At 37.5% G+C, this 25,775-nt stretch overlaps 1 protein-coding gene across 3 annotated transcripts in view; it reads right to left on the reverse strand.

Annotated features, from left to right (window-relative positions):
* Positions 1–10,608: 10,608 nt before the first annotated feature.
* The window catches only part of HTR7 (5-hydroxytryptamine receptor 7), a 34,004-nt gene continuing 18,837 nt past the window's right edge, over positions 10,609–25,775 (reverse strand). The window contains exons 2-4 of one of the 3 annotated variants that reach the window (XM_031554580.2): positions 20,347–21,093; positions 19,222–19,269; positions 10,609–11,589 (exon numbers count right to left, since the gene is read on the reverse strand). In XM_031554580.2, coding sequence (XP_031410440.2) covers positions 19,227–19,269; positions 20,347–21,093 — 790 coding nt within the window. In that variant the 3' untranslated portion in view covers positions 10,609–11,589; positions 19,222–19,226. Of the gene's footprint in view, positions 11,590–18,607; positions 19,270–20,346; positions 21,094–25,775 lie in introns of those variants that run through there. The other 2 variants (XM_085229291.1, XM_085229290.1) reach the window with 2 other exon arrangements.

A 25,775-nucleotide genomic window follows, 5' to 3' on the forward strand; every position in this document is an offset into this window, starting at 1 on the left:
TTGGTGTGAGCTCCAGCTGCTGAGTGCTGGCTTGCAGAACATTCTTTGTGAGTCCTCACTGAAGCCATTAATATCACATCAGTATTCATGCAACAGCTGAATAAATGTCTCTAGTCTAGAGCTCTGCCTTGAAGTGATATTTTTCAGGATGTTCTTAATGCATATTCATTGCACCTGCTCAGATTTTCATGAACGGACAAAATACCAGTTCTTTTTTATTTGGGATGTAAGCCATCATTTAAATGTGAGAGAACTGCACCTTTGTGTTTTGAGGGTGTATTTGTTTATTGGAGAACAGACTCACTAACACGCTGTGCCAAAAATCAGAACACGATAACACGATTATAATATTTCAGCCCTCTCTAAGTTGGGTTTCCTCTCTGGGCTGCCTCTCTGGGTTTATGTGGCTTTCCTCCTTTTTTGCCTTGTCTCTAGAGCACAATTGCTTCCTACTCCTATCTGCATTTTTTTAAGTAGGAATTTCACTGTCCCATGGTTTTGTAAAATGTATAGCACAAAGGGATCCTTGTAGAGATGAAAATGAATTAGTAAATAATCTTCAGGTGATCTTAAAAAGGAACATGGTTTCCTTTACACAGCAAATGTCATCTTCTGATCAAGGTGAAAGTGAATAATTGAACTGCAGTGTAAAGGAGGATGTCCCAGATTTAGTTCTGGGGGTTTGTAGTGATGTGGTTGGATTGGGTATTTGGGCTGATCTACAAACAAGGGCCTTGAGAGAGCAACAAAGTCTTAGAAGTAAGGCATAGAAATATATTCAGATGCAGGATTTCCAGGAGAGTCCTAAAATATACAGGGAGATTTTGATAAAAGAACATTAATATTGTAAAGGGTTAGAAGAAAACCCTGCAAAGGCATATTGAGAAGCATTGCAAAGGAATGATAGGGGCAAAATTCTGTGTGGAAGGTGTGTACTCATGTAAAATGAATTGATATGGGGAAAGATGTTTATTATCATCTGTTGGCATGCACTGAGAGATGGAGTAGTGCTTAGTAACAAATAGCTCCTGGTTATCTAAGTGTGGTTTTGCATAAATTAACTTTCTTCATTTTTGAGTAATCCATAATGAATCAAAATAACTATAATGGCTCAAAACTTCTGTAACCAGTGTGTACTTTATATGAGGAGCTAGTGGACGTACTGCATTCAGGTCTTAAAAAGTAAATATGAAGCAGTAATGCAAGCAGTAGAATGAACACCAAATCAAAGACTTAGGCAAATTACTCAAAAATATGGAACAAAGGATTCTGGTTTTTGTGTTACAGAAGTTGACTATCTATATGCAAATTATTAGTAACAGCGGGGATTTTTCTTTTTTAGCATGACTTTAAAATGTGTAGTAAGAAAGGAGTTACTGCTGTTGTTAATTAAAAACACGTCTTCAAATGCACAAAAACGAAAAGTTGCAAAAGAAGGTTTAAGCTGTGCTCTGGTAAGTTATATTAATGAATATAATAATTCACTGTAAAATAGCATTTTTATCCGTGTGCTAGTTGCACAATGGCTGTACATACTTAATAATTTTCACTACAGCTTCATCAGTCTTCAAAGAAAACAGCACGTATTTTCTCTCAGTTAATTAAAGCTAGCAATATAATATCCATGATTTTATCCACATGTTTGTGCCAGTACACTATGAAAGTAATTATATCAAATCCAGTGTTGGACTTAACTTTTTGAGTGCCTGATGCCCAAAATGAAATTGAATGCCTGTGTTAGGCACATGGGCTTCTTCTGAAATGCTTGAGGGGTGGCTGGGAGCCCCGGAATAGGATCTGAGGGAAGTAAAGCCTTCAGTTAGCCAATTTAACGTCCTTTGTTGGTAACCCAAGATTGCTTTCTGGAACTGGGATATGCCTACTTTTTTGGTTACTATTTTTTTTTTCATTTGTAGAGGAGGACATTTGTATCAAAGATCTCAGTGGGGCTCTTTATTTTCTTGGAAAGGGCAATTGTATTTTGAGAATGTTATGGAAAATCTTTCTTGTTTATGACAATCACAAGGAACAGTGGTCCTAATCTAAGAGAGCTAATCATTGGGTGTTTCTCAATAAAGCACCTAATTACCAGTGTTTTCCAGCTTGGGGGTAGAATGGTTTCCCCTGTTGCTCTTGAAGCGACACTCTTATACAGGAAAAATATTTGAGATCTGTGAGCCAAACAGAATCTCAAGAAGCTTGATTCTGCAGGATGGAATGATGGAGCTTATCTAGGAAGTAGCAAATGTTAGGACCTGGCTTCCGTTCCCTGAATTTTATCAGACATGGGACAGACAATGCTCCTGTCGCTCTAGGTAACCTGGTGGCTGGAGAGCTCAGAGAATAAAGAGTTGTGGGTATGGTGTTAGCCTTGATGCCAGATTTTCCTGTGCTTTGATAGTCTTATGTGAAATATAGATATCACCACAGTCACAACCATCTCTAAAAGACAATGACTGTAACTTCAGCGTGTCATGCTCTGGTCCTGATGGTGCAGTCAGCCCTCTCAGTCCATACTCACTGGATTGGTAACTTGGGTAGTTTGTTTGCTTGTACTGCCGGCTCTACCCCTGCAGCTCTCTGGATCAGGAGGAGACCTGTGTGCCTTGCAGAAGCTTACAGCTATCACGAAAGTGGCTGTTCAGAGATATCCACGCTGTGATGCTGTTTTGGCAGTGAGGTGTTTGTTTTTAATGAGAATTCTAGAACTATTTTTCTCAATCCCACAAAACTTTTCTTTTAGGTTAAGTTTTTACTGGAGATATCTCATTCCCATTCAAAAATTATTATCTGTTTGTGATGCGTGTGGCAAAAAACAGATTATTTTCACTTTGGTGTCACTGTGATTCCAAAACACGTTTTTCCAGTTATAGATTTCTGTATATTAATCTTTATAATATTTTAAATGAGAAATAAGTTTATGTTTGGACATATTCCTCCAAGGATTGATCATCATGGTAATGAATAAAATAATTTTATTTAGCTAATTGTCATTCTGTTGAAAGTCATAATTAAAATTTAGTCTCCTACCAGCAATTACTCTTCAGAACTCATGTTTTATTCAGTCTGTAAATCTACCGTGTCATTCATAGTGCTGTTATACCTGTGACATTGTAATGGCAGGAGTGAAAATCAAATCAACATTCTGCTGTCAGAAAAAGAGCAGTAGATGTCAAAGTAATGAATATAGAGTGAGCATATATGCAAATGCCTAGGAGAGCAAAGAAGTTCTTGGCATTTCTCATTTTGAGCATAGATCAAGCTAAATTTCATCATGTGAAAGAAGCTTATGTGGTTCATCTGCCCTGGCTGTAACTTCACAAGGAATGATTTAAGAAGCGTTTCATATTCTTGCTAAAAAATAGGTAATGATTAATAGATGTCTAGTCTGGCAAGAATAAATAAAGGACTGTGGTGGCAGAAAGATTCCTTTCTATTAGATGATGTGATGACTAGACTCACAAATAAGGAAACAGGGAAGATGGAGCTTTTTGACTCTACTTTGTTCCTTGCAGTTGCCTGCTCAGAGAGAGCTGGTTCAGACCTTTAATGGGGCATTTTTCCCCGGAGAGTGGGTGGGTGATGACCCGGTTTCCCTAGAAAAACATTTGGTGATCTGAACTTGGTTGTGAGTCTGTAGGTCTCACTGATGTGCTACTCTCTGGTAATCTGTATTTCTGGAGGCAGACATGCCCTGCTGCCTGGAGCCAAAGATGTGTTGTAGTGCTGGAGGAACAGTGAGTGTTGGGGGAAACACATGCTCAAGTCTTCTACTGCACAAGATCGGACATACAGGTGTGTACACCTGGACTGAGGCCCTGGGCAGTATCCCTAGGCTGAATGTAGATAGGCGTAATCTGCATGTCTTGGTTTTGTGGTTTTTTTTTTGTTTGTTTGTTTGTTTTTTGGTTCTGGTGTATTGAAAATATACATTGACATATACATTGACTTTTCAAATACTTCCTTCACTGACTTTTCTCTGATGCAACTTCCTGGAATGATTTTTGTTGTATTTGTGCCTCGTCTTTTTTGAAGCTGGTCTTTGAAACTGTAAGGGGTACATTTTGCTCAGAACAATTCAAAGATAACATCTAAGAATGGTATTTTGAGAGCAGATTCAAAATATTCTGTCTTCTACAAGCCTATATATAACATGCTGCAAAAAGTAATTATATGGGCTGTGTCAATTATTGGTTTGATTCCACAGGAAACCACCTTTGCTTATCTGAGTGAAAACCCAACTTACATGTGTAGTATTCTTAAGAAATCAGACAGATAGTCTGCAATATGAGATGACATTGTAGAAATAAGCATTGATACAACAGAGAAACACAAAAAGATGAAAACACCTGCGTAAGCAAAAAATATGTTATGAAAGGTCAGAATTTTGTTCTCTTTTGTGGATGTCAAAAGATGGGATGAATAATATCCTTTGTGCAAAGAATACCTCGCCAGAGGCATAAAACAGATGTCAAGTATGTGCTGGGAAGGTCTGGTTTATCTAAAGCACATTTGGATTGAGAGATTATATACTTTGTATACCAGCATTTCCTAGCCCTGGGGCCTTTGAACTATCACTGTCAGTAAAAACTCTGAAACCATGAATTATGGAAAAAAATATTCGAAGGAAAATAGCACAACTATATAATATTCAGATATGTAACGAAACAAGTAAAGTATGTTTGAATGAAAGATATAAATGTTTAAAAAAATGTAGATAAAAATTATTTTGACTACACTAGCTAAGGTCCGTGGATTTTTTAGAAGAAATATTTCATCATCTATCTGTGATTAACAAGATTAGTGTCAGAGGATTTCCTAGTTGGTATGCTCTACGACTTCTTTAAATTGAACTAGAAGAAAATCGAAATCTGTATTTATATTTGTATCAATAATACATTATATTTGTATCAAAAACAACTTTTTTGCTCAAAAAGTAAGCAAAATATCCTCTGGGATCTAAATAATCATCTCTGAATTGGAATGCAACAAATATACTCAGGCATTTGCACCAAAGAGCTGGCTAGGAGGATTCTTTTGTGGCTGAGAACAGAGACTGCAACAGAATACAGAGGAAAATAGTAACAACAGATGTGGAACTAGAAATGGAAAAGATTGAGGTGAGAGGTTTTTTTAATTTTTATTTTTGTTTTCATTTTCCAAGATGGCTTAAGTATTTTAAAAGCCTATGGAAGAGGGTTGTGTGAGAGATGACAAAGGCCTGGACAGCACTGAAGCATGTCCTGCAAAGTGAGCAGCACAGAAAGCTCTGGTGAAATGGAGAGTAAAGCAGTGTACCAGGGAGAGGAACAGGAAAACTGAACAGAGGATGAAAAGAGGTATCAGCTGACTTTCCTACCCTTCGCTTACAAGGCTTGAATAGGTAACGTCAGCTTTTACTTGGAAGTGATAAATTCTGACCTGCTCAGTAGGGCCTGAGCTGGTGCTGTTCATAGCAGTGCTTGTGCAGAACAAACAATCTGTTCTTCAGGAGATTCATTCAAATTTCTGTGCTCTCATTCTTTCAATTCAGTGTTATCCAACAAGTTTAGGTCTCTCTCTTTAACATTAATTTTGGTATGGGAAGAATTTTAAATGGGAGCTGAAAAAAGACAGCGACTTTTTTGTAGACTAGAATGTCTTCCATGAATCTAAATTAAAATCACTTAAACAAATGGATTCTCTAATTTCTGTAGCATTAATTCAAAGAAATCACAACGCAGGGATTAGTATTCAGCAGACTTCTTATTTTATTATATAAAAATAATTACCTTTTAAATAGTTTCCAAATTAACATTTTAATATCCCTCTGGGCTTACACATTTTAGAAACATAATATAACTCAGTACTTACTACAGAAGAACCCTATTTCCATTCCTACTAAATTAGTCTCCTGTATAAATTTAAATCATTTTCAGTGCAAGCATCAGTAATTCTTCTTTTCCAAGTAAGACTTGTACTAGAAGCAAAAACTGAACATTTTCATCGGAGGCCATTTATGAGTTGAAGGGCTTAATTTCTTTGTATTTCTTTGTAACATATTTGTGGAAAATAGTCTCTTATGTTTCATGTCTTTGTATTTTATTATATTTCATCAGGGAAAAACATGAGACAATATATGCAGCTCAATTCTCTGGTGATTTTTGCATATTAAAAGCCACAGATAACAAAAATTATATAAAATTCATTTTATCTGTTAAAATTTTTAATATCTGACTTATTATATTAAATATAGGTATGTTTGGAGGTTTTTTCAATACTTTCACATAGTTTTTTCAACAGCATCTTCTGATAGTAAGAAAAGCTTTCATCTTTTGTCATTGTGTTTATCTCACACTCAGGCCTGAAGCAAATTTATCACTCTGTCACACTAATAAAATCAGCTAATGTAGCAAGAACTTTAAACTAGAATCAAGATGGTAGGTGGGAAAAGATTTTGTATTTGTAAGGTACACATCAAGCAGGACACAAAAAGGCGAAGGAAGGAAAGCAGAGGTATCATACAGGTACAGTAGCTCATGAGCCAGCTGTCTCAGCTGTCTGTTGACCCACAGAATACAGCTGGAGAACAAGGCCTGCTGGGGCTCACAGTGAAGCAAACAACTGGAATGGTAGTTGGAAAAAAGATACTCAGGAAGAGTATCAGACAGGCAAGGCAAATAGGGACGTTGCCATATGTTACATGAAGTCAGACCCTTCCTGAGATGCAAAACAACTTACTGGTTACTGGTAATGGTTAAAGCGATTGTTTTAAAGTTGTACAGCAGCTGCTTCTACACGTTGTATCTAGGCCAAAGCAATATTTGGGAGTTGGCAGAGTGAAAAACATGAATAAAACCAAGTATGAATATTCTTCATGACCTATGTTTCTTGAGCCCCTGGCACAACAGCTCAGGCCTTGGCACTGGGCGTACTTGAGCTTTATGGCCTGTGCTCTGCCCATGCGAAATCCTGTGTGAGAGCACTCTCAAATAGTATTTTTTCGTTCCCTAAAGGACTTCTACAAATGTTTCCTTGCTGATTTTCCATGTGTAAAATCCAGTCTCTGAAATCCAAGGCAATTTCCTATAAATTCTATCAAGGCCCAGAAAACTCTCTGGTACAGGTGTCTGCATCTCAGTAGTATCTCAGTCTCCATAGCCGTTGCAATTGCAAAGTAGACAACCTTAATTCTGCAATGACCTAAAACAGTTGAAAATAGAGTTTATTGTCCTGTCTATTGAAACAGTTGTTAGTGTGATTCAAGATGCTGGAAAATCCCAATATTAAAGAGAGAGGCTACTAAATTAGCTCCACTGGAAAAAAGAAAAAATACATTAACGGAATATTCAGAACTCTTTGTTTACTCCTTCAAAGTAGGAGGCTGAAAATTGCCTTATTTCAAAGAATCTTGAAATATGTGTGTAGAGAGCAGAGAATGTTACAACACACGTTTATCTGAATTGAAGGGGCATGTGCACATGCATGGAGGTAAGAAGGGGATGTTAACTGATTATGAATATCAGGCTGCAAAACTTTGAGCTGCAAACTTGTGGAACTCTGTCAGCCATTGATACTGGTAAGGAAGAGTGGCAGATTTGTAAAATGGGCTCTTGCAAGAAAATGCAAAAATTGCAAACTATGTATTTTTCTTGTAATTGTAAGATGTGTAAAGCTTCAGAATTTTTGGCTCCAAAGTGGACATCACCTACTTAGTAAGTAAAACTACTTCAGAAAAGCTCTATTGATTTGAAAGTCACGAGTTGCATATTGAGGAGGTTTATAAGAATCTTAATCCTATTATTTGTCAGTGGAGGCAGATACAGCCCTACAAATATAAGTAGATTTATTTAGAAGAGAAAGAAAAATCCAACCCAATAAGCCAAACCAAACTACTTTTTTTTTTTTAAGAGATGGATATGAGATGCCTTCAAATGTTGGCAAAACTCATAGTAAATAAATAAATACCTCTGAGGATTTTAAGGGAGTTTAACTGCTAGTTAGAAGACTTAGCTATATAATTCCCTCACCTAATTTATTCTCATGCACTTTTTGTTCAGAATTTTGCAGAGCAACCCTTGGCATTTGTAGGCCGTGATAACTGTTTTTTTTGGGTTTTTTTTGGGGGGGGGAGGGGTTGGTACTCATGATAACAGGGGTTGGTGCATTCAGGCTGCTGTAGGTCTTTGTAATGAAATGATGAGAAACCAAAACATCTGCTTCTCACTAAGCCAAGTCCTGACTCATTCTGGGGTGGATATAATCTCTTAAAACATTCAAATAAGGTAGGGCATTAACAGTAAATTCAGAGAAGAGGAGGAATGTCAGAAGAAGGGAAAAAATAGGTGAATGAGAAATTAATGTTGGGGACTCACTACACAAGAGGCTACACCGGTCTGAGGGGTAAGAGAATGCAAAACAGTAATGAAGCTTAAAAGACTCTGGGGTTACATTACAACAATTAGTGCTCCTACACTCCTTAAAACTAATTAGTCTGTACTTTTCCTTATTTATACATTTTTCCTGTACATATTAATGATGTAATATTCCTGGTCTGATAGGAAGCAGTTTTATTAGAGTTCCTTGAGAATGAGTAAAATGCATATAACTGGGTATATGCTTATCTCTCTCTGTGAGGACAGTTGCTTCTTGAAAGAAAGGAAAGGAAATCTAACTGGCCATAATCTGATCCTTCCACTTTGTGATGATGTGCTATGGAACTCTGTCAGATCAATCTAAAAGCTATATACAATTGAAGTTAGAAAATACAGTTTTGATACAGATAAAGAGATAAAAATGCTGTGGTTCCCATTGTCCCTTTTGTAAACTCTCATTTGTCTAAGTAATCCTAAAGCTTCAAGGTTATTGTGTATTTTTTGTTAATCACTGCAGAGGTTACTTCACCATTTGGAAAGCTAAGATGAATTCCAGCTCATACGTTATTTATTAAAGTTGACATATGCTCTGATAACTACCCAAAGACAGCCTTGTGACCATCACATCCCAAGTCAATCTTGGTGACAGAGTTAGAAAAGAACCTCCTGTCTGTTCAGTGTGACAAACACAGCTACAGTCTGAGGATTTATCTCAGTGGAAGGCAGATCCCTGTACTGCTTTTGTACTACCAGCTACAGAAACTATTGAAAGCTGAACTTGTTATCCCTGTAGGCCATCTAATCTCATAACTTCCTCTGATCAACCCCACTTTGAGTCCTCTAAAATGTTACACGACGTGTTAGTCTTGAACATTTTTTCAGCCTTGAGTGAAGTTACTACTGTGTGGGTTTGTGCACTGGTTTGAGAGGTGACAGACCTGACAGCTGCAGTAAGAAGAAAATGAGCTATCAAGACTTTATAGTTCCCTATGTTTCTTGTAGCTGTGTCTGAAAGCTCTTGGATGAAAATCTTTATGGAGAAAAACACTTCATCGCTTTATATGTACATACCACCACTTATTTTCAGATGTTCTTGTAATTTTAAAATTATTCTGGGAATTTAATAGATATTAAAAAATAACAAGTGCTTATTATATGATAATATATCTACTTCCTTCTTTTTGTGAGGCAGTATGGTTATAAAATACAAGGAATACATAGATGTTATTTTTATGTATATATCTACAGATTTTAAAAAAATAGTTTTACTTATGGACCTGTCTCATTCCTATCTCATTAAGTCCAGTTATAATATTATTTTCCAATTTAACTCTGACTTCGGAATATATTCTCAAGTAATTCAATCAGAACTAGACTATTGATCATTGACAGAAATCATCCCATTTCATGTTGAATACTTCAGGTTAACCAAGTATAAAAACGTTGCTTTTTCTATTCCCTTTGGGAAATACATTATAAAAGACTCTTTCCAAATGCAGAGCTCAGAGTTTTATCAGTGAAGTAATAAAGAGTCTTGCTGATCTAGTATACTGAAACTATGCTGCTCTGGTGTGACTACAGGAGCTGGCTTTGGGTATCAGCATAGTGAGTCCTCTGTCTTAGGTTTTACATAGGCTTAACATGGATTTGTGTCCCATACTTACCTCTCGTTGATAAGTAATGAACTGACCCATGCTGCTAAGCACAGCTTCTTCTTATCTCGGTAAATACTGTGAACTTATATATGAACTTAAAGGAAATCAATGCTGTAATGGCATGCAGAGTCAGTGGATGACATATGGCATGAGTTATTATTTAAAATGATGTAGAATAATATCACAAATTGTACAGCAGTGGAAGTATGCTATGTGCTCATACAGTTGTAACTGTTAAGAGAGACTTTAGGAACGATGTGTCACACTGTATATATATACACATATAAATATAACCCTGCGTAGTTTAGAAACCAACTCTTAAGTGTTGGTGAAGACAAGTTCAAAAAAAAATTTCTCCTCTTCCCCCCTCCCAAGAAATTGTTCACTGACAATTGCCTATTTAATTTTTGTCAAGGCAAAGGGGTTTATTTTAACTGTAAAATAAACATACACAGAGATGTAAACTGCTTTTGTTCTGCTGCTCCATTCTCTGCACTTGGAGAACAGCAGATGCTTTGAGTGTTCATTCTGTAGGCGTAGAAAAGGTAACTTATGTTGTCTATCTGGGATTCTGCAGGGATTCCAGAATGAATATTTCAAAAGATTTATTTATTTATTTATTTATTTATTTATTTATTTATTTATTAAGTAACAGATTTTGTAATTCTCAGTCTCATCTATCTGGTCAGTAAAATAGCAATCAAAGTGCTACGGAACTTCTCAAGACTCTCTTATCTCTGTTAGAAGAAGAGAATGATGTTTTTTTTTATAATTTGGCAGACCACACAAGTTACATTAAAACAAAACAATCTTGTTTGTAAATTGACCATGGTGTGATATGTGTATGTTCTGTTTCTGGCCCATAACTTTTGTCATAGGATACCTGAAGATAACTCTTCTCGTTAGCAAGATGGGAACTGGACTAACAAGCTATGCTCACAAACAGGCATTCATGTTGTAGAGTGGAATACTTTTTAAAAAAAAATCAGTCTTTTTTTGTTGTCTTTCTGGAACCTATTCCAGGTGCATAAAATATCACAAGCCTTGAAAGTATCCATGGAGCTACTATGTGCTTGAGAACACCTTTTTGTAGTACAACAGAATACATTCAATATCACTGATGATCCCTGAATATTAATACCAACATTGGGATCAACAAGCATGATAAATATAAATGAATGTCTTCTACATTGTTGAACGCAGTGGAAATCTGCACAGCACTTTATCTTTGAATTTCAGTTGCATTTCTTTCCCACTCCATGTGTTAAACTTTATTGCTGAAATAATTTAGCTTTCTCAGGCAGAAAACTATTCTGATTTGTACATAGCAGCACTTTTCTCCATAACAAACAAGATGTGACTAATTTTAGTAGAAATGTATTTAATGTAATATCTTGAGCTCATTGAGTATTTTTAGTACATTCCCATCAAAAGAAGATGAAGTACATTTCATAAAGCTATCTGTTTCTTCAGAAGCCAACTTTTCACTTTTCTTCTCCAGTTCTGGTCTGGCTTTTTTGGCTGCTTTGATGCAGATCATGAATCAGGACTCCTTTTCCCTGGAGAAATCAGAACTTCTCCTGTTTAAAAAAAAAAAAAAAAAAAAAAAAAAAAGGGAATGAATTAGATGAGAAATGTCCTGAAGCTTCTAAATATCCAGATATTACAGAAATAAGTGGAAACATTTCTTAAGAGGCAATTAGATGATGGCTAATTAGATAATTGTCAGAGGTCCGGCATAAAGCAGGAGGCTAGGGGAAGGCACAGGATTTTGGTGGATTTCCAGTCCTTTGTACTCATCTCTTTTTGTGTTGGTGTGAGAACTGAGGAAGTTCCCAGTCCTTTCTACATGATTTGGTAGCAGAAGCCCTCAATGGCTGTTGCAAATTTTCATCTGGCCCAGGCTCCCAACCCTTGGTTGCAGCACAAGCCCAGTGGGTGTCCCTGCTCATGGAGACCTCACTGCGACAGAGATAGAAAGGAGCCAGAGCAATGAATGAAGACTTCTTCCCCACTTCTATCAAATCTTCTATAGACAAATTGTTACTGCAAAAATTTTGCACGGAATATTCATCTAAGTTGCAATGGCTTTGCATCTCGTCCTCCCTATAACATCACTATTGTTCACAATTAGGGCCAGTTTCTGCCTCTTTTCTCAAGTTTTGTAAGGGGAAGGGCCAACCTCTCTATGGTAACAAGGCCTAAACTGTGTAACAGAACTGTCTGTGAGAATACAAGGTTTTCACAGCATCCTAACACAGTTCTGCCTGGCTGAAGTCTGCAGCATGGTACTTTCTTGTTCTGTTGTAACTTCCCTATTTAAATTTTTTTTTTATTTACATCAGCAAAAGTACTGGGAGCAGGCATTTTTACAGATAAACCTACACTTCCTTTCACTGCAAATATCTTACTACATGAAAGCACACCATAGCAAAGGATCCAAACCATAGGGAGGGAGGAACTTCTGAGAACTAACAGGGCAATTATTTCTAATCTCAGTGCTAAATGCATAGGAAAGTAAGAATGTTTTAAATATTATATTTAACTAATTAGAGGTGTTTTTAAAATGCAAAATCAAATTGTGGACTCGGTGATATTTCTTAAGCCAAATTATATAAGCTTTCTGTTTTCTATATTGCATTCACTGGATGAATATATTTTAAGAAAATAAAGGGATAAAAGACAATTATTTCCTTATAGAAGATAAACCGGGGCTTTGTAATTTCAAACCATTTTCATGCCATTGTTTCTGGACTGGAGTAGCCCGACTCCCTGCATGTTGCTAACCAAATATCCAAAAGATCTCAAGTTTAGTATGTTTTTTTGGTTCCTATGTTTCCCTTTTGTTATTTCCTTCTCTATCTGGATAAAAAATTGGATCATTTAAAGCAGTAATTTGTACCGTGAATATATGTATATATCTGTACTGGATGTACACCTTCTACATGTGAGGGTAGTCTTACAGCAAAGCCATCTAATATTATTTTACTTGACAACAAAACCATGGGAAGCTGCTCCAGTGTTCCTTAATGACAATTTTCAATAATTAAATATACTAAAAAATCAATCTTTAAAATTTTGTGTAAGTGGATCTTACTCATTTTGGAAACATCAAGCATTTCTATAAAGCAGTTGCAGAGTTTTGTCATTGTGCTGTTTAAGTGGTAGGATTACCAAAAAATCAGTGCTGTTTGTACTTGTTGGGTGAAGTTGTTTTGTTTTTATAACAGTCATTGTGAAGTAGATGTTCACTTAATTGGTCTGAGTTTGTCTTTTCCTTACAATCATCTTTGGAATACTAGATTCACTGGATAAATCTCTGCTATTACATCAGAGACCTGCAGAAACCCTGATTAGATCAGCCAGAGGTGCACAGTTGTCTGAAACATGAGGGAAGGTATCCAGTTGAGTTCTGTTATATCTTTCCCATGCTTTAAATAACAGACCCTCTAGAAGAGCAGAATGAGGATAGTACAGTGACTTTCTCTTTCCTTGCAGAAAGTAAAAATAAGCATACAGTGAACATAATTTTCTGGAATTAGCAGGACCACACAACTGCTGAATTAATGACATATTGTCATCTTTGGCTGTGTAGATACAAATCTAAAAGCCAAATATTTATTCAGTCCAGTATGTCAGTTTATGAAAGTGCATTGATCTTTCACTTCTAAAAATGTTGATACATCTGAAAGCATTTTTAAGCTTTTTTTTTTTTTTTTTTTTTTAACTTACTTGACTAGATTTATGTGAAAGATCACATAAAAGAAACAGTGGTCTTCATCAGTAATATTAACAGAAAAATTAATCTGGGAATCATAAACATATTTCAGAAAGTAAAAGCCATTCTTCCCTATTAGAAATACTGTGGCATGAGAAAGGGTCTGGCAAGGCAGCCAAAATGGTTGCCAGAGAGTGAGAGTGGGGGATGAGAGGCATATTTGGCAGAATTATTAGAAGCATGTATGGGAATGGTATTGACTTGCTTTAAAGTCATGCCAAACCCACACTTTAGCAGCAATAACTACTTAAGGGACTAAAATCAGTAAAGATGGATATAAATTTGTATTTTTTTTAGTGCATTGCAAAGATTGCTACTTTTTAGCGCAGTGTTTCTTATGCTATTTCTATTTTTTAATTTATATTAGGCTTGAGCCTTCCTCATTTTTTAAGAAAAATCAGCCCTCTCCCTTCCTACTGCCTTAATTTTTGAAATAAGTTCAGAGTGTCCTATATTCCAGAACATGAATAATTTTGCACAGAAGGACTATTCCCCATGTATCTGACTTCCTCCCTTCTCTCTCCCTGAGAAACATGATTTTAAAATACAAGAACTGATTCTTTAGCTAGCTGTGAAGAGGATTTGATGACACAGTGATTTTCCATATCTTCTGAGAATGCTTTACTTGGAGTATTTTCTCCTGAAGGATGCAAAAAATAATCTGGAAAACAGTCCCCAGTTCCATACCTACAGCATCTCAGTGATCCCCAAACTTACCTCAATGGTATTCTCCCAAAGATGCTGCACTGACACCATTTGGCAAAGGGCCTACCATAAAATCCATGTTCCTGCCATAAAGAGGGGGCACAGAGAGAATGGACTCTATCTATATCAGTATTTGCACAACCAATCTGATGACAGATTCTCTTCTCTATGTCTTATTGTAGTAGATATATTTCACCATTTGACATATCTTTCTGCAGGTGGTGCTAGCTAGTAAAATGTCTGAATAGAGAGCTAAAAACTACATTTGACTTCTCATGAAACTGAAGTGTGAAACCGTGGGCATAAAGAGATACTGTAAATTTTTACTACTCTGCAGTTTCTATATTTACACAGTAAGACTGGCTAAACAGAGGAGTTATCTGATTAATGTCACTACTATGTGGAGTTATCTGATTATGTCACTACTATATCAAACCTACATGCAAGAACACTGTGGGAGAAGGGAGGTAATGTTAGGATGAGTCTTCTATCCAGGTCTTCCTCAAAAAAGCAGACCCAAGTGACCAAGGGGAGTGCAGGTTTCATGAGGTACTGACACTGCAACCAAATCTTGAGTTGTATTTGAAAGGGGAGGAAGAATGCTATGTAGAGTGCTATAATGCACTGCTACTTGTGGATCTCCTCCAGATTACGCTGCTTCAAAATAGGAAAGTGCTTTGCAGCAGGCTAGCCATAACTTGGCCAACGCAGCTATTAGGAGGAATAGCTGTCAAGAAATACAGTCATACTTAAGGACCTCTGAGTAGCAGTTACAGATTTCACACTGACTAATTAACTCAGTAGAAAGAAACAGAGATTGAAGGTGGTCAGGGATGGCTGAAAACACTAATCAAACTCTTCACAAAATTGTTATCTCCAATTCTGTGAAAAGAACAACTTTTCAGGTCAAGTCTACTTGTCTAAAGCCATTGCTGAAGCTGTTTTTTGCAGCTTTTTGAGGAAAGAATGACATAAATATAGTGCATCTGAGCAGAATGAAACTAGGAGGATGCAAGGAACTGTAGATATGGTATTGCTAATACGGTGAGCTGTGTAATGGTTATATTTTTGTCCTCTTTTGTTATGTTTTGGCATTTTCTTTGGTTGCTTTTCTGGGGGGTTGGGTTGGCCAATAGCTGACTGTTTTCATGCTAACATGTTTACATTTAGTAAAATGTGTCTGCAGTACTGAGAACTAAGCTCAGGGACAGACCTCTGGCACAGCTGTGCCTAAAACTCCTTTTAGGGAACTGGATCACTCAATGGCTGCCCTTGAGGATCTTTTCATACCACTGTAATTTTGAAACAAGGAGGTATATCAAGCAAAGTAGGTCCAACTGGCATCCCCTTGTGCTGACATCTAGATACTTCTGGCAGAAATTGGAGATTTCAGGCTGAGCTGAAGACTATGGTTGACCCTGAGCGGCTGCTTGTGTTTTTTAGAGACGCACAGCTGATGCTTCCTGCTGTCAGCTGGACTGCAGCACTGCTGGCTGCCTCCTGGTTTCTCCAGGTCCTAGCACAGGTTTTGGTGATTGCTCTGAAATTGCATGAACAGTTCTCAATTTCACCTTATAGGCAGGGCACAGTTGAGCAGTCATTCCCTCAGGCAGTATAGCTGACCACATTTCCCCAGAAATATCAACCAGAGAGATCCCAAATGGAAAAAAGTCTTCATCCTGCCTGAACAAGGAGGGGTGAATTCCAACTTGAGAGTTATAGATGAATCAAAAAAGCTAAGCAGCCTCATGAGACCATGGAAAGCAAACACAAATTCAATGCAAGTATGAACTAAGCACATCCATTACAAAAAAGTGTCGTCCTAGTAAACAGAAGCAAAACTTGACCCCATTTTCTTGCCATCAGCACTATCCAGAAATCATGCTGTAGTGGCCAGAAATCAGTTTTGGAATAATGGCTGGTAGGAAGGTAGGCTAGGACATACAGCAGTATGACTAAGCTTTCCAAACAGAAATAATGTACATGGGTACTGTACCTAAAAACAAATGCTGCACTGAGTTTCCTCAGACAAGATCTCCAGTTGGGGCAAAGCCAGTTCTGCACTATAGCTAATAGGCAAACCTACTCTCTGCAATAGCTTTCCCAGGCTGATTTGAGGGGTCTGGAGCACAGGCCTTACAAGGAGCTGCTGAACAAGCTGGGATTGTTTAGTCTGGAGAAGAGGAGGCTTGGGGAGACCTTATTGCTCTCTATAACTACATGAAGGGAGGTTGTAGTGAGTTGGGGTAGGCTTCTTCTCTCCTGTAACTAGTGATAGGACTAGAGGGAATGGTTTCAAACTGTTCCAGAGGAGTTTTAGGCTGGATGTTAGGAAATACTACTTCTCTGAAAGAGTGGTCAGGCAGCGGAATGGGCTGCCCAGGGAGGTGGTGGAGTCACCAACCCTGGAGGTGTTCAAGGAACATTTGGATGTTGTGTTGAGGGATATGGTTTAGTAAGAACTATTGGTGATGGGTGGATGGTTGGACTGGATGATCTTGTAGGTTTTCTCCAACCTTGGTATTTCTGTGATTTTATAATTTTCCTGGCTGATTTGCCAGACTGATCCTAGGACCTGCCTTAACCTTTCCTGTCTAACTTTTGATCATTACACAGACAGCTATCTGCACAGAAAACCTGAGAATGTACAGTATTTCAAGTCTTTCACACTCTGTAATGTGGGATTTCTCACATCTCAGACTGTAGCTTAAGGATGAGATAGATGGAAATTTTCCAGACTTCCAGGTGTGGGGTCACAGAATCAGCTGTCACAGCTGCCCATGTTCATCTATGACTACAGTTTATTGATATAGACAAAAAAAAAAACTTCTAAAAAAGATTTCGGATCAGATTTCATAGCTTTTATATCTGAACAGCTGTTAGCTAAATTTGAGATTTGCATCATGCTGGTATTAAAACCAACCAAAAAGCAAGAAAACACTTCTGTCACGCCAGAGCAGCCCTGAACTGCAGAGCCCAGGTGCCCTTTAAGCAAATGATGTTAAAGCAGCTTTTCCACTGGAGCTATATAACATATTTTAGGTTGGTGTCTTCATCCTCAAAGTCTTGAATATGTACCCTTGTCCCCTCTATGTATTGGCACATTTTCACAAGACAGCCAGTCACACGGAGAGACCTAGAAGTGCTTCCAAGCCTGGCTGCCCATGCCTTGCCTTTCACTTTCTTTGTTCTGTCCTATGCTGGCCATCCCATACTCTAATTTGTTCCAGGAGATTTATATCACCGTTTATCTCCCACCCCCATCTGTGTGATTCTCTTTCTCCTAGAAACACATGGAAGAACGTACAGCCCAAAGGTGTAATCTCTCCCAGGCTTTGGTAGCAGCACATGCCAGGCACACAGTGACTTCTCACTCACCTATGGACACATTACATTTGGTCGGAAGAACAGAGCAGTATCACATCAAGAACAAATGACTGCTGAAGTTAGATATTTTGCTGCAGTTCCATTTATTTTTTAAGTATAAAGGCTTGTTCTTGTTCCCAAGCAATTATCTATGCTTCTTAACTGAGCCTTTCTCAGGGATAGTTCTGTCTCAATACTTTCTCCTCTTCTCAACACTGTGTTAGCCATGTGCTTGGGAAATGTGGCGTTGTAAGCTTCTCAATGTTTTAACTTTTCCCACTGAATACAATTCTCTTTTTAACCAGATGAAAGATGGCTCTTTATCTCCAAAACCTCAGGGACTGACATAGCCCTTAACAATACCTATTCTTTCCTGGGGTCTGAAACAGATGGTAGAGGAGAGAAGGAATCCTGCAGAACACTTTCCCTGAGGAAAGCAATTGCCTTTAGTGACAGTTGGGCAAATATCAATTTGTGATTCCTGAGATACTTCTATATTAAAAAATAATAATAATAAAAAATCTTATTTGGAACAATTACAACTTTTCAAACTTTCCTGCGGAACAGCAGATGAAACTTCTGCTCAGAATTCTTAAATCAACTTTAGAATTTTAAAATCCAGCACGAAATCTGTACAGATACTTTTACCTCTATATTCTCACACAGGGAAAAAAAAATATAGAAAGAATATAGAAACTCATGCTAAGAACTAAAATAATAAAAAAGCTTCTCTGATAGTAACAGAGTCAGAAACATCATAATTTCATGCTGAGTATGAAAAATAATGTTGAATAAACATGAGCTCTGCTCTATACAACAGAGCTTCTAGGTATTGTTGCCAAAAATGCCAAAATCTCTCGTCCACACAACACTTCTGGAATATTTAAACGAAATTGGAACATTTCCTCCTGATTTGAAACTTTTTTAGAAAAATTTTTTGAAGCTGAGATACATCATATCATATACTGTTACAAAACCATTAGCCTTCTCTAAAAACGAGGCCAAAACATACATCTGACACTATGTGTCATAGTGTATAAATTTAAAGCCACACTGCTATTCAAAATGGCTTAAGCTTGTCCAGTGTGCACAGCTCAGCATGTCAATCCAGGTCTAATTTATCTCGTAAATGCTATTCACAAGCCCAGGTGTTTGCAGTGATCTCTGTAGGCTCTGAACTAGGACTCTAGCACAAAGTTATCACTACTAAAATTAATTCAGGAATATTAATTCAGACTGAAATGTTTCGGCTTAATACTTGTGAAAATGGGAACAGAAGTTAGTTAGCCCAAAAGGTGTTTTGCTTCTGAGGGAATTTGGTTTTATATCTGATCCCGTTCCACCGAGGGAAGAGTTTTCTTACCAATTTCAGGACAAGGAGAATGTAGAATCAAATACTTGGGCTGCAGTGCTAGAACAAAATGAGAATTAGAAATTGTAAATGTCCTTAGTTCTTACGTAAGGTTTTAAACCACTTCAAACAGAAGTGATAACCAAAATCAGTTTGTAGGAATAAAATCTAGATGTCCTAATGTCATCTTCTTAGTGACTTCAGGAAGGAAAGTAATCACAAGAAAAAAGAAGTGCTCCCAGACAGTAAATTAACTATTGTACTGGAACAAGGACTAGCTATAGATAAATAGAAACCAAGCCTTGAGCATAGATACTTGTTTCTCTCTAGAGAAGGGTTCAACTCACAAAAAGGAGAGTTTAAGAAAGCAAAGACAGACAAAGACCAGACACCTACTGAAACAAATGGAAATCAGACATTTGTTCTATCAGCAATACAGGACAAGGTCTTTACCTGCCGCAGAAGCAATGCAGCTAATCATGCTGCATGGCAGCAGAAACTGTAGTCCATGCCAATTTACTTAAATATTCAGCTTCAAACTGTGATGTGTCCCTTCAGTGTCACAGTTGCTGCGCAAAGGCAGCATTAGATTTCATGATGTGCTTTATTCCCAGGCAATCCAATAGATTAAAGCTTAGAGGAGACTTTTTTTCTTTTTAATAAACAGTATTTCTCAGCAATACAACTTCTCCGATTCAGCTTCATCTTAAATGTTTTATTTTAATATTAACAAAGTGGAAAGCAATTAATTATACTGAACTTTTCACCATAGTCTTTATTACAGCAAAAATTTCAAGGCCAAAAACCAAAGAAACGGTTGGTTTGAGCAACTTTGCTCTTTCCTTACTAGCAGCCCGAAAAACTTGTCCTACCATTTATCCTCCCTTTTCTGCTGTCTAACACTTCAGCTCTATTCCCTTGAACCCAACTTCTTTATGTCGCTTTTTCATTTTTCCATGTTCACTAGGACTGGTGGGCTGTGCAGGAAAGAACCATGCCACCCTCCAGTTTCTTGGTGACTGGATTCACAGTGCTCGAGATGCCTGCTTCTTCCCTTTTGCTCTTCTTTCAAATCTGAGGGGAAAAGCTAATGTGATAAAACAATAAGGGATCATAGCAAAACATAAGTGATCTTACAGAACAAATTCTGGCTTTTCTGCAAGCTTCAGAGCCTCATGCATCCCTGCAGCCGATAGTTTCCGGTTGATATTCCTATATCTGCATTGCAGGAGGTTGCGGTAAGTTGTCCTCAGGTCCCGATTGAAGAAGGCATATATAAAAGGGTTAATGAGAGAGTTTGCATAACCCAACCATAGAAAGGTTCTCTCAACCCACAGTGGAATACAGCTGCATGCTGTACCGCAGATGAAGGGTCTGGCAGTTGAGAGGAGGAAAAATGGCAGCCAGCACACAGTGAAAGCCCCAACAATAATCCCAAGAGTAGTGGCAGCTTTCTGCTCTCTCTTAAAAATGGAAATGTTTTTCTTGTCATTCTTCAGGAGTCGTGAAAAATTAGTACATTCTTCAGATTCCTTGTGCAGTTTTACCACTCCATTCATAGAAATCCCTTCTATTTCTTCTGGCCTGGGAAAACTGGCGAACTTGTGTTTAGCAGCACTCCTTTTGGCTGCCTTGTAAATCTGATAATACATGAAAAGCATCACTGACATTGGGATATAAAATGCAACTGCCGTGGAGTAAATCGTGTAGCCGAAGTCTTGGCTGATCAAACAGACCTTTTCATCATTCACGTTTTGGGCCCAACCAAAGAGCGGGGGTATGGTGATAGAGGCAGATAAGAGCCACACGCACAGGATCATTTTGGCCATGCACTTCCCATTCTGCCTCACAGGATATGTGAGCGGTCTTGTTATTCCCAGGTACCTAAAATGACAACAGAGTTATGCAGAGCAGTGATTAAGTGCTAAAAGATATTTCACATAGTCTGCCATTAAACTTAACATCTTTCGCTAAGGTTTCTATCTTACCCTTTTCAATGCACATATTTCAAATTTCTGAGTTCATATGCATCTTTCACTTTAAGATTTATAGTGCTGGTACTCTGCATAAAAGCTCTTTTCAGGAGGGAAATCTCTAGCCATAAGGGACTGGGATTTTAATGCGTTTGTACAGTCTTCATATAGATAACTATTTTGTTGTTGTTATTAAGGAAATTCTGAAAGCCAAATTTATTTGGCTAATTTATGAAATAAATGATGTACAGGAGAGTGCTCCATACACAAAGGAGATAGTATATTTTTTTGAGTGAATGCTTAAGTTAAAAGAAAGATGTATTCATCTCAACCTTCATTCACCCTATGCACTGATAAGTTATGAAGATCTCTACCTCTAAACTGATCTTACCTTCATGTTTCAGGCAGGAATTACAAACTGTAAACTTATGCCAAGAACAGATTATTTCAGTACTACAGTAATTCTTTTTATCATCATTTAATTAGAAATGATGTTTATCTATCATGCTATCTTTTATTGAACAAAATAACAATCCACTATAATGCTGATTCAGGATGACCTGGGGAAAAAACATTTTACCAGAAGCTAAGTTTAGAATGGTAAATAATTTCAAACAGATAAGAAACAACTCTATAGTGTGTCAAGTTTCCATAGAAAAATGTGAAGCCTGCTGACAACTATATTTCCTAGGCTGTGAGAGCTTAAGCCACATTTTTTTTTCTAGTAAAACATTTCTTACTATTGCCTTATGTAGCTGGACAGCAGTATCCTAAGCCTATTTACTCTCAACTGCGTAAGATATATTTATGTTCTTTCTAATGAAAGGATCTTTTTCTTATATTAAATTGGATGTTTGCTTTTTTTTTTTTTCCTTTTCTCCTGCCCTCACCCAAACATTTATACTTTGAAATTAGGTTTATGCTCTGCTGGAAATTACCAGTGAATTCCTATAAACTTCTCTCTTGTTCTTTTTTCTCCTCCAAAAAAGGAAGAATTTTGAAGAAAATCTATGCAATTCATTTCTCCTAAAATAAACGTTTCCCAAGGTTTTGGTTTCAAGAGGTACCAGTGTTTAGTTATACAGTGAAGGTTTTGGAAGGTTACAAGTAAGAAACATAACAATGAGAGTATGTTTTTTCAGAGCACTTTTTCTCTCTAGTCACCTAGAAAATCAAAATGTGAGTGTATCCATAGCTCTGCAGAATGCTGCATTGTTGATTTTACTGCAATGCAGTAAATTATGGCCAGTGCCACTGCTTTATAGAAGGACCCAGGTATGTTACAGTTTTGGAGGCAAAAGGATGCATCATTTCATGATCTGTTTTGATGAGTAATAACATTCACTCTTGACGTCACTATCATTTACATTACTGACATGGCAAGTTTTATACAAAGAAGAGAACTAACTTATTGTGTCCTATTCTTGACAGCATGCGTGAGCAAACTCCAGCAGCCCAGTATTGTGCCAGTGAAGCTGCACCCAGTGGTGCTGTGAGCTAGGAGTATTAAAACTGGCTGCAATTAAAGCAATAGGCTTTATGAACATTGATCACGGTGTTAAAAAAGATTGTTTCTTGTTCATGTCTCCATCAGCGTTAGTTAGAACACAGCCATCACTCCAGTGCCAGTGGTCTGGGCATGCAGTAGGTGCCATGGAGAGTTCTGTTTTTCACAATCATGGCCAAAGCTCCTTGCACTGCTAAGGAGGGGGATTTGTCTAAGGTGGTCCAAGATGGAGGAGAGCAGAGTTAATTCGGTGGAGTTCTAGAGTTCACCTATCTAAGGGCTAGACCCTTATAAGTAATGTATCTACAGCAGCAGCAGGAGCCCTTCTGGGACAGCACTGGCACATCCTTCACATTTGTCTGAGCATAGCATGAGTGAGCTGCACAAGAGTTAACTGCATCCTTTGTACTAACAGTTGATCCACCTTCCTGAGGTATGTATTTTTATAGCTAATATATGATTGGACATTAAAAATAACACGATTACGAGGTGAATTTTATTATGTAGCCAAAATAGTTAAAGTAGATTTCTGTAAAAATCAGATCTGTAGGCTGCACATACTAAATGGCCACTGATGTCTTCTGATGCATCAGAATATAACAAAAAGAATTCATGAAAGCATAAGTATACTGAAAAGAACTGAAAAGAATTAAAATGCATTAGTTTTGCCCTGGCACCACTGCGGTTTTTTTTTTGGGGGGGGGCGGAGGGTTTGGAAGCTATCTGAGCTCCAAAAATGCTACTTGAAATTAAAATACATTAATTAACACAAAAATACATCAGCATCCTTTCTGTCTTATTCATTTTGCTAAATGTAGTATGATAGGAACAAAAAAGTCAGCAGGCGTAAGTGAAGGAACTTTATCTTTTCATCTCTATGTGAAATCCATTACCCTTGAAAACTTACTTGCAACTTCAAAATAATGTAAATCACTTCTGCTGTCTAATACACAAGAGAGTGTCCTAGACTTAATACATTCCTGAGCTTCAAAAGTATTGTCTAATGCATTGCAAAAATACACTTTTTAATGCTTAATCTTAAGTTACTACCTTCCAAAGATTACTACAGGTAAATCAGCTGAACTTACAGTATCATTCCATAAATATCTAACATCTTGAGGCATTACTGCTGGAAAAGAATGAAGTCAAATTCCCTAAAAAGCCCACTTCATATATCTCAGCTACCCACATAAGAAAGAAGTGTCTTGGACAACCTGTTGCTAGTATCTAGTGGATAGAGTGACAGAAAGACTATGGGAAGTTTTCTTGTACTACATCACCGACATCTGGAAGACAGTCCCACGCTCAAATAGCTCAGAGTAAGACCAGACCACCCCGATCCAACGAAGGGAAATAGGGGCAGAGTACATTTTTTTTTAAATGAGTGAGCACATCCCCAGTTTTGGGCTAATTTTTTTTTATTTCTTCAGTCTCTCCTCTTCCCTGTTGGAGGATCAGAAACAGCCTCCTGTGGTGTGGGTGCCCAGCCCAGGAGGAATGGCCACCACCTGCTATCCCCTCTTTGTGATTCTGCTCAAATGTAGGTGCAGAGCTCTGTCCTCCTTGGAGAGCTGCCATCAGCTATTATGAATAGCCACCATTTGCCACTTTTACCTGCTGAACACTAACAGCGGAAGAGGTAAATGAGTAAGTCCTTTTTTCCTGAGAACACTCAGTTTGTGGGGTTTTTCAGGATTTTATTATTATTGTTGTTGTTGTTGTTGTTTCTTTCTGGCTTTTTTGGTGTCAGTGCATTACAACAATGCATTAGAACAGTTTTTATCCACCAGGGATTACACAGATTCTGTTGTCATTTGAACTGCAGATCACACAGCTGTTTCTTATTAGTGTGCTCAATGTCCCAAATGCTACAGCAAGTGTTAGGATGTAACATAAACAGAGGGCAGAGAGCATATCACAGAAGAAAAAGAAAACCACAGATTCTGGTTTCCATTTCTGGCACATTGGTTTTTCTTTGTATTCCTTCTTCCCATTCATTCTCTTCAAAGCTATTTGCTTGCTCTGATGGCTGACTTATGTTACTGCTGGCACGATGATTATCAGACCAAAAACTGAAGGGCCACTGCGTGCCATTTAGTGTTGCTGTATTATGAAAATAGATGAAATGTTTGATGCAATTTATTTTCTTTTAAATACATATATATAATTCTTTAACTTAGAAAACAGTGAAAAGAAGTTTGCTTTACCTACACTTCTTTGAAGTGAGTTTGCACAGGCATCTCCTCATTACAAGAAAAACTTTTCAGAGAGAATTTGCATGTAAATTAATCTCTACTTGTGACTGAAGTGATTAGCAATTATACAGACGTAGAAGATACTAAATCTTTCTCAAAGAATAGAAAGCAGTGTCAGGCATGGTAGCATTACAGGTTAACCAAGCATAACATTTACTTCCTGTGGCTTCAACCTGGGGTTTCTATTTCTTTTTTTCAGCAATAGAAAATCTATTTCCTTTCCTTTGTTCCCACCTGAGAAAGCTAAATACATCTGTTATATTCAGGCTGTAAAATGGTGAACTGTTTGTAACTACGGGGAAATTTTGAGATGGGTCTATTCCCCCAACCTTCTGAAATCCTTAGAAGGCAAACTGAGTCATAATAACTATATCAATATCAATAAGAGAAAGAAAACAGAAATAGGATGGTCCAGTTTAACTCTGTTATTTGGCTTTGAAAGGACAGTGAAAGAGTAGCAGAAAATCTAACAGCTGAGAGCATTAAAACTGTCTTAGAGGTTCCAATGCAACCCAATAAAAGATTGAATGGACCACCACATAGTGATCACTTACGCTTTTTCTGAAGCCCACACATGTAATTCTTTTGTCTCTAGTCTGTATATGCTTTAGAGGGAGATACTATTCCATTTCAATTAGTGCACAATGGTTTCTAAGAATTTCTCTGGCTGGGTTAGTCACTGTCACTTACCCAATCTACCAGACTGCTCCAGAATCAGCTTAGCATCTGTCACTGTCTGACCTTATTTTTATGAAGCAGATTGGATTACTATGGAGCACAACTGGAAAAGCAGTAGTGGAAATGATATAGATGCATATTACAGCTATTTCT

The sequence above is a fragment of the Meleagris gallopavo genome, chromosome 8 (assembly GCF_905368555.1).
Source record: "Meleagris gallopavo chromosome 8, MGAL_WU_HG_1.1, whole genome shotgun sequence".
NCBI classification, from domain to species: domain Eukaryota; kingdom Metazoa; phylum Chordata; class Aves; order Galliformes; family Phasianidae; genus Meleagris; species Meleagris gallopavo.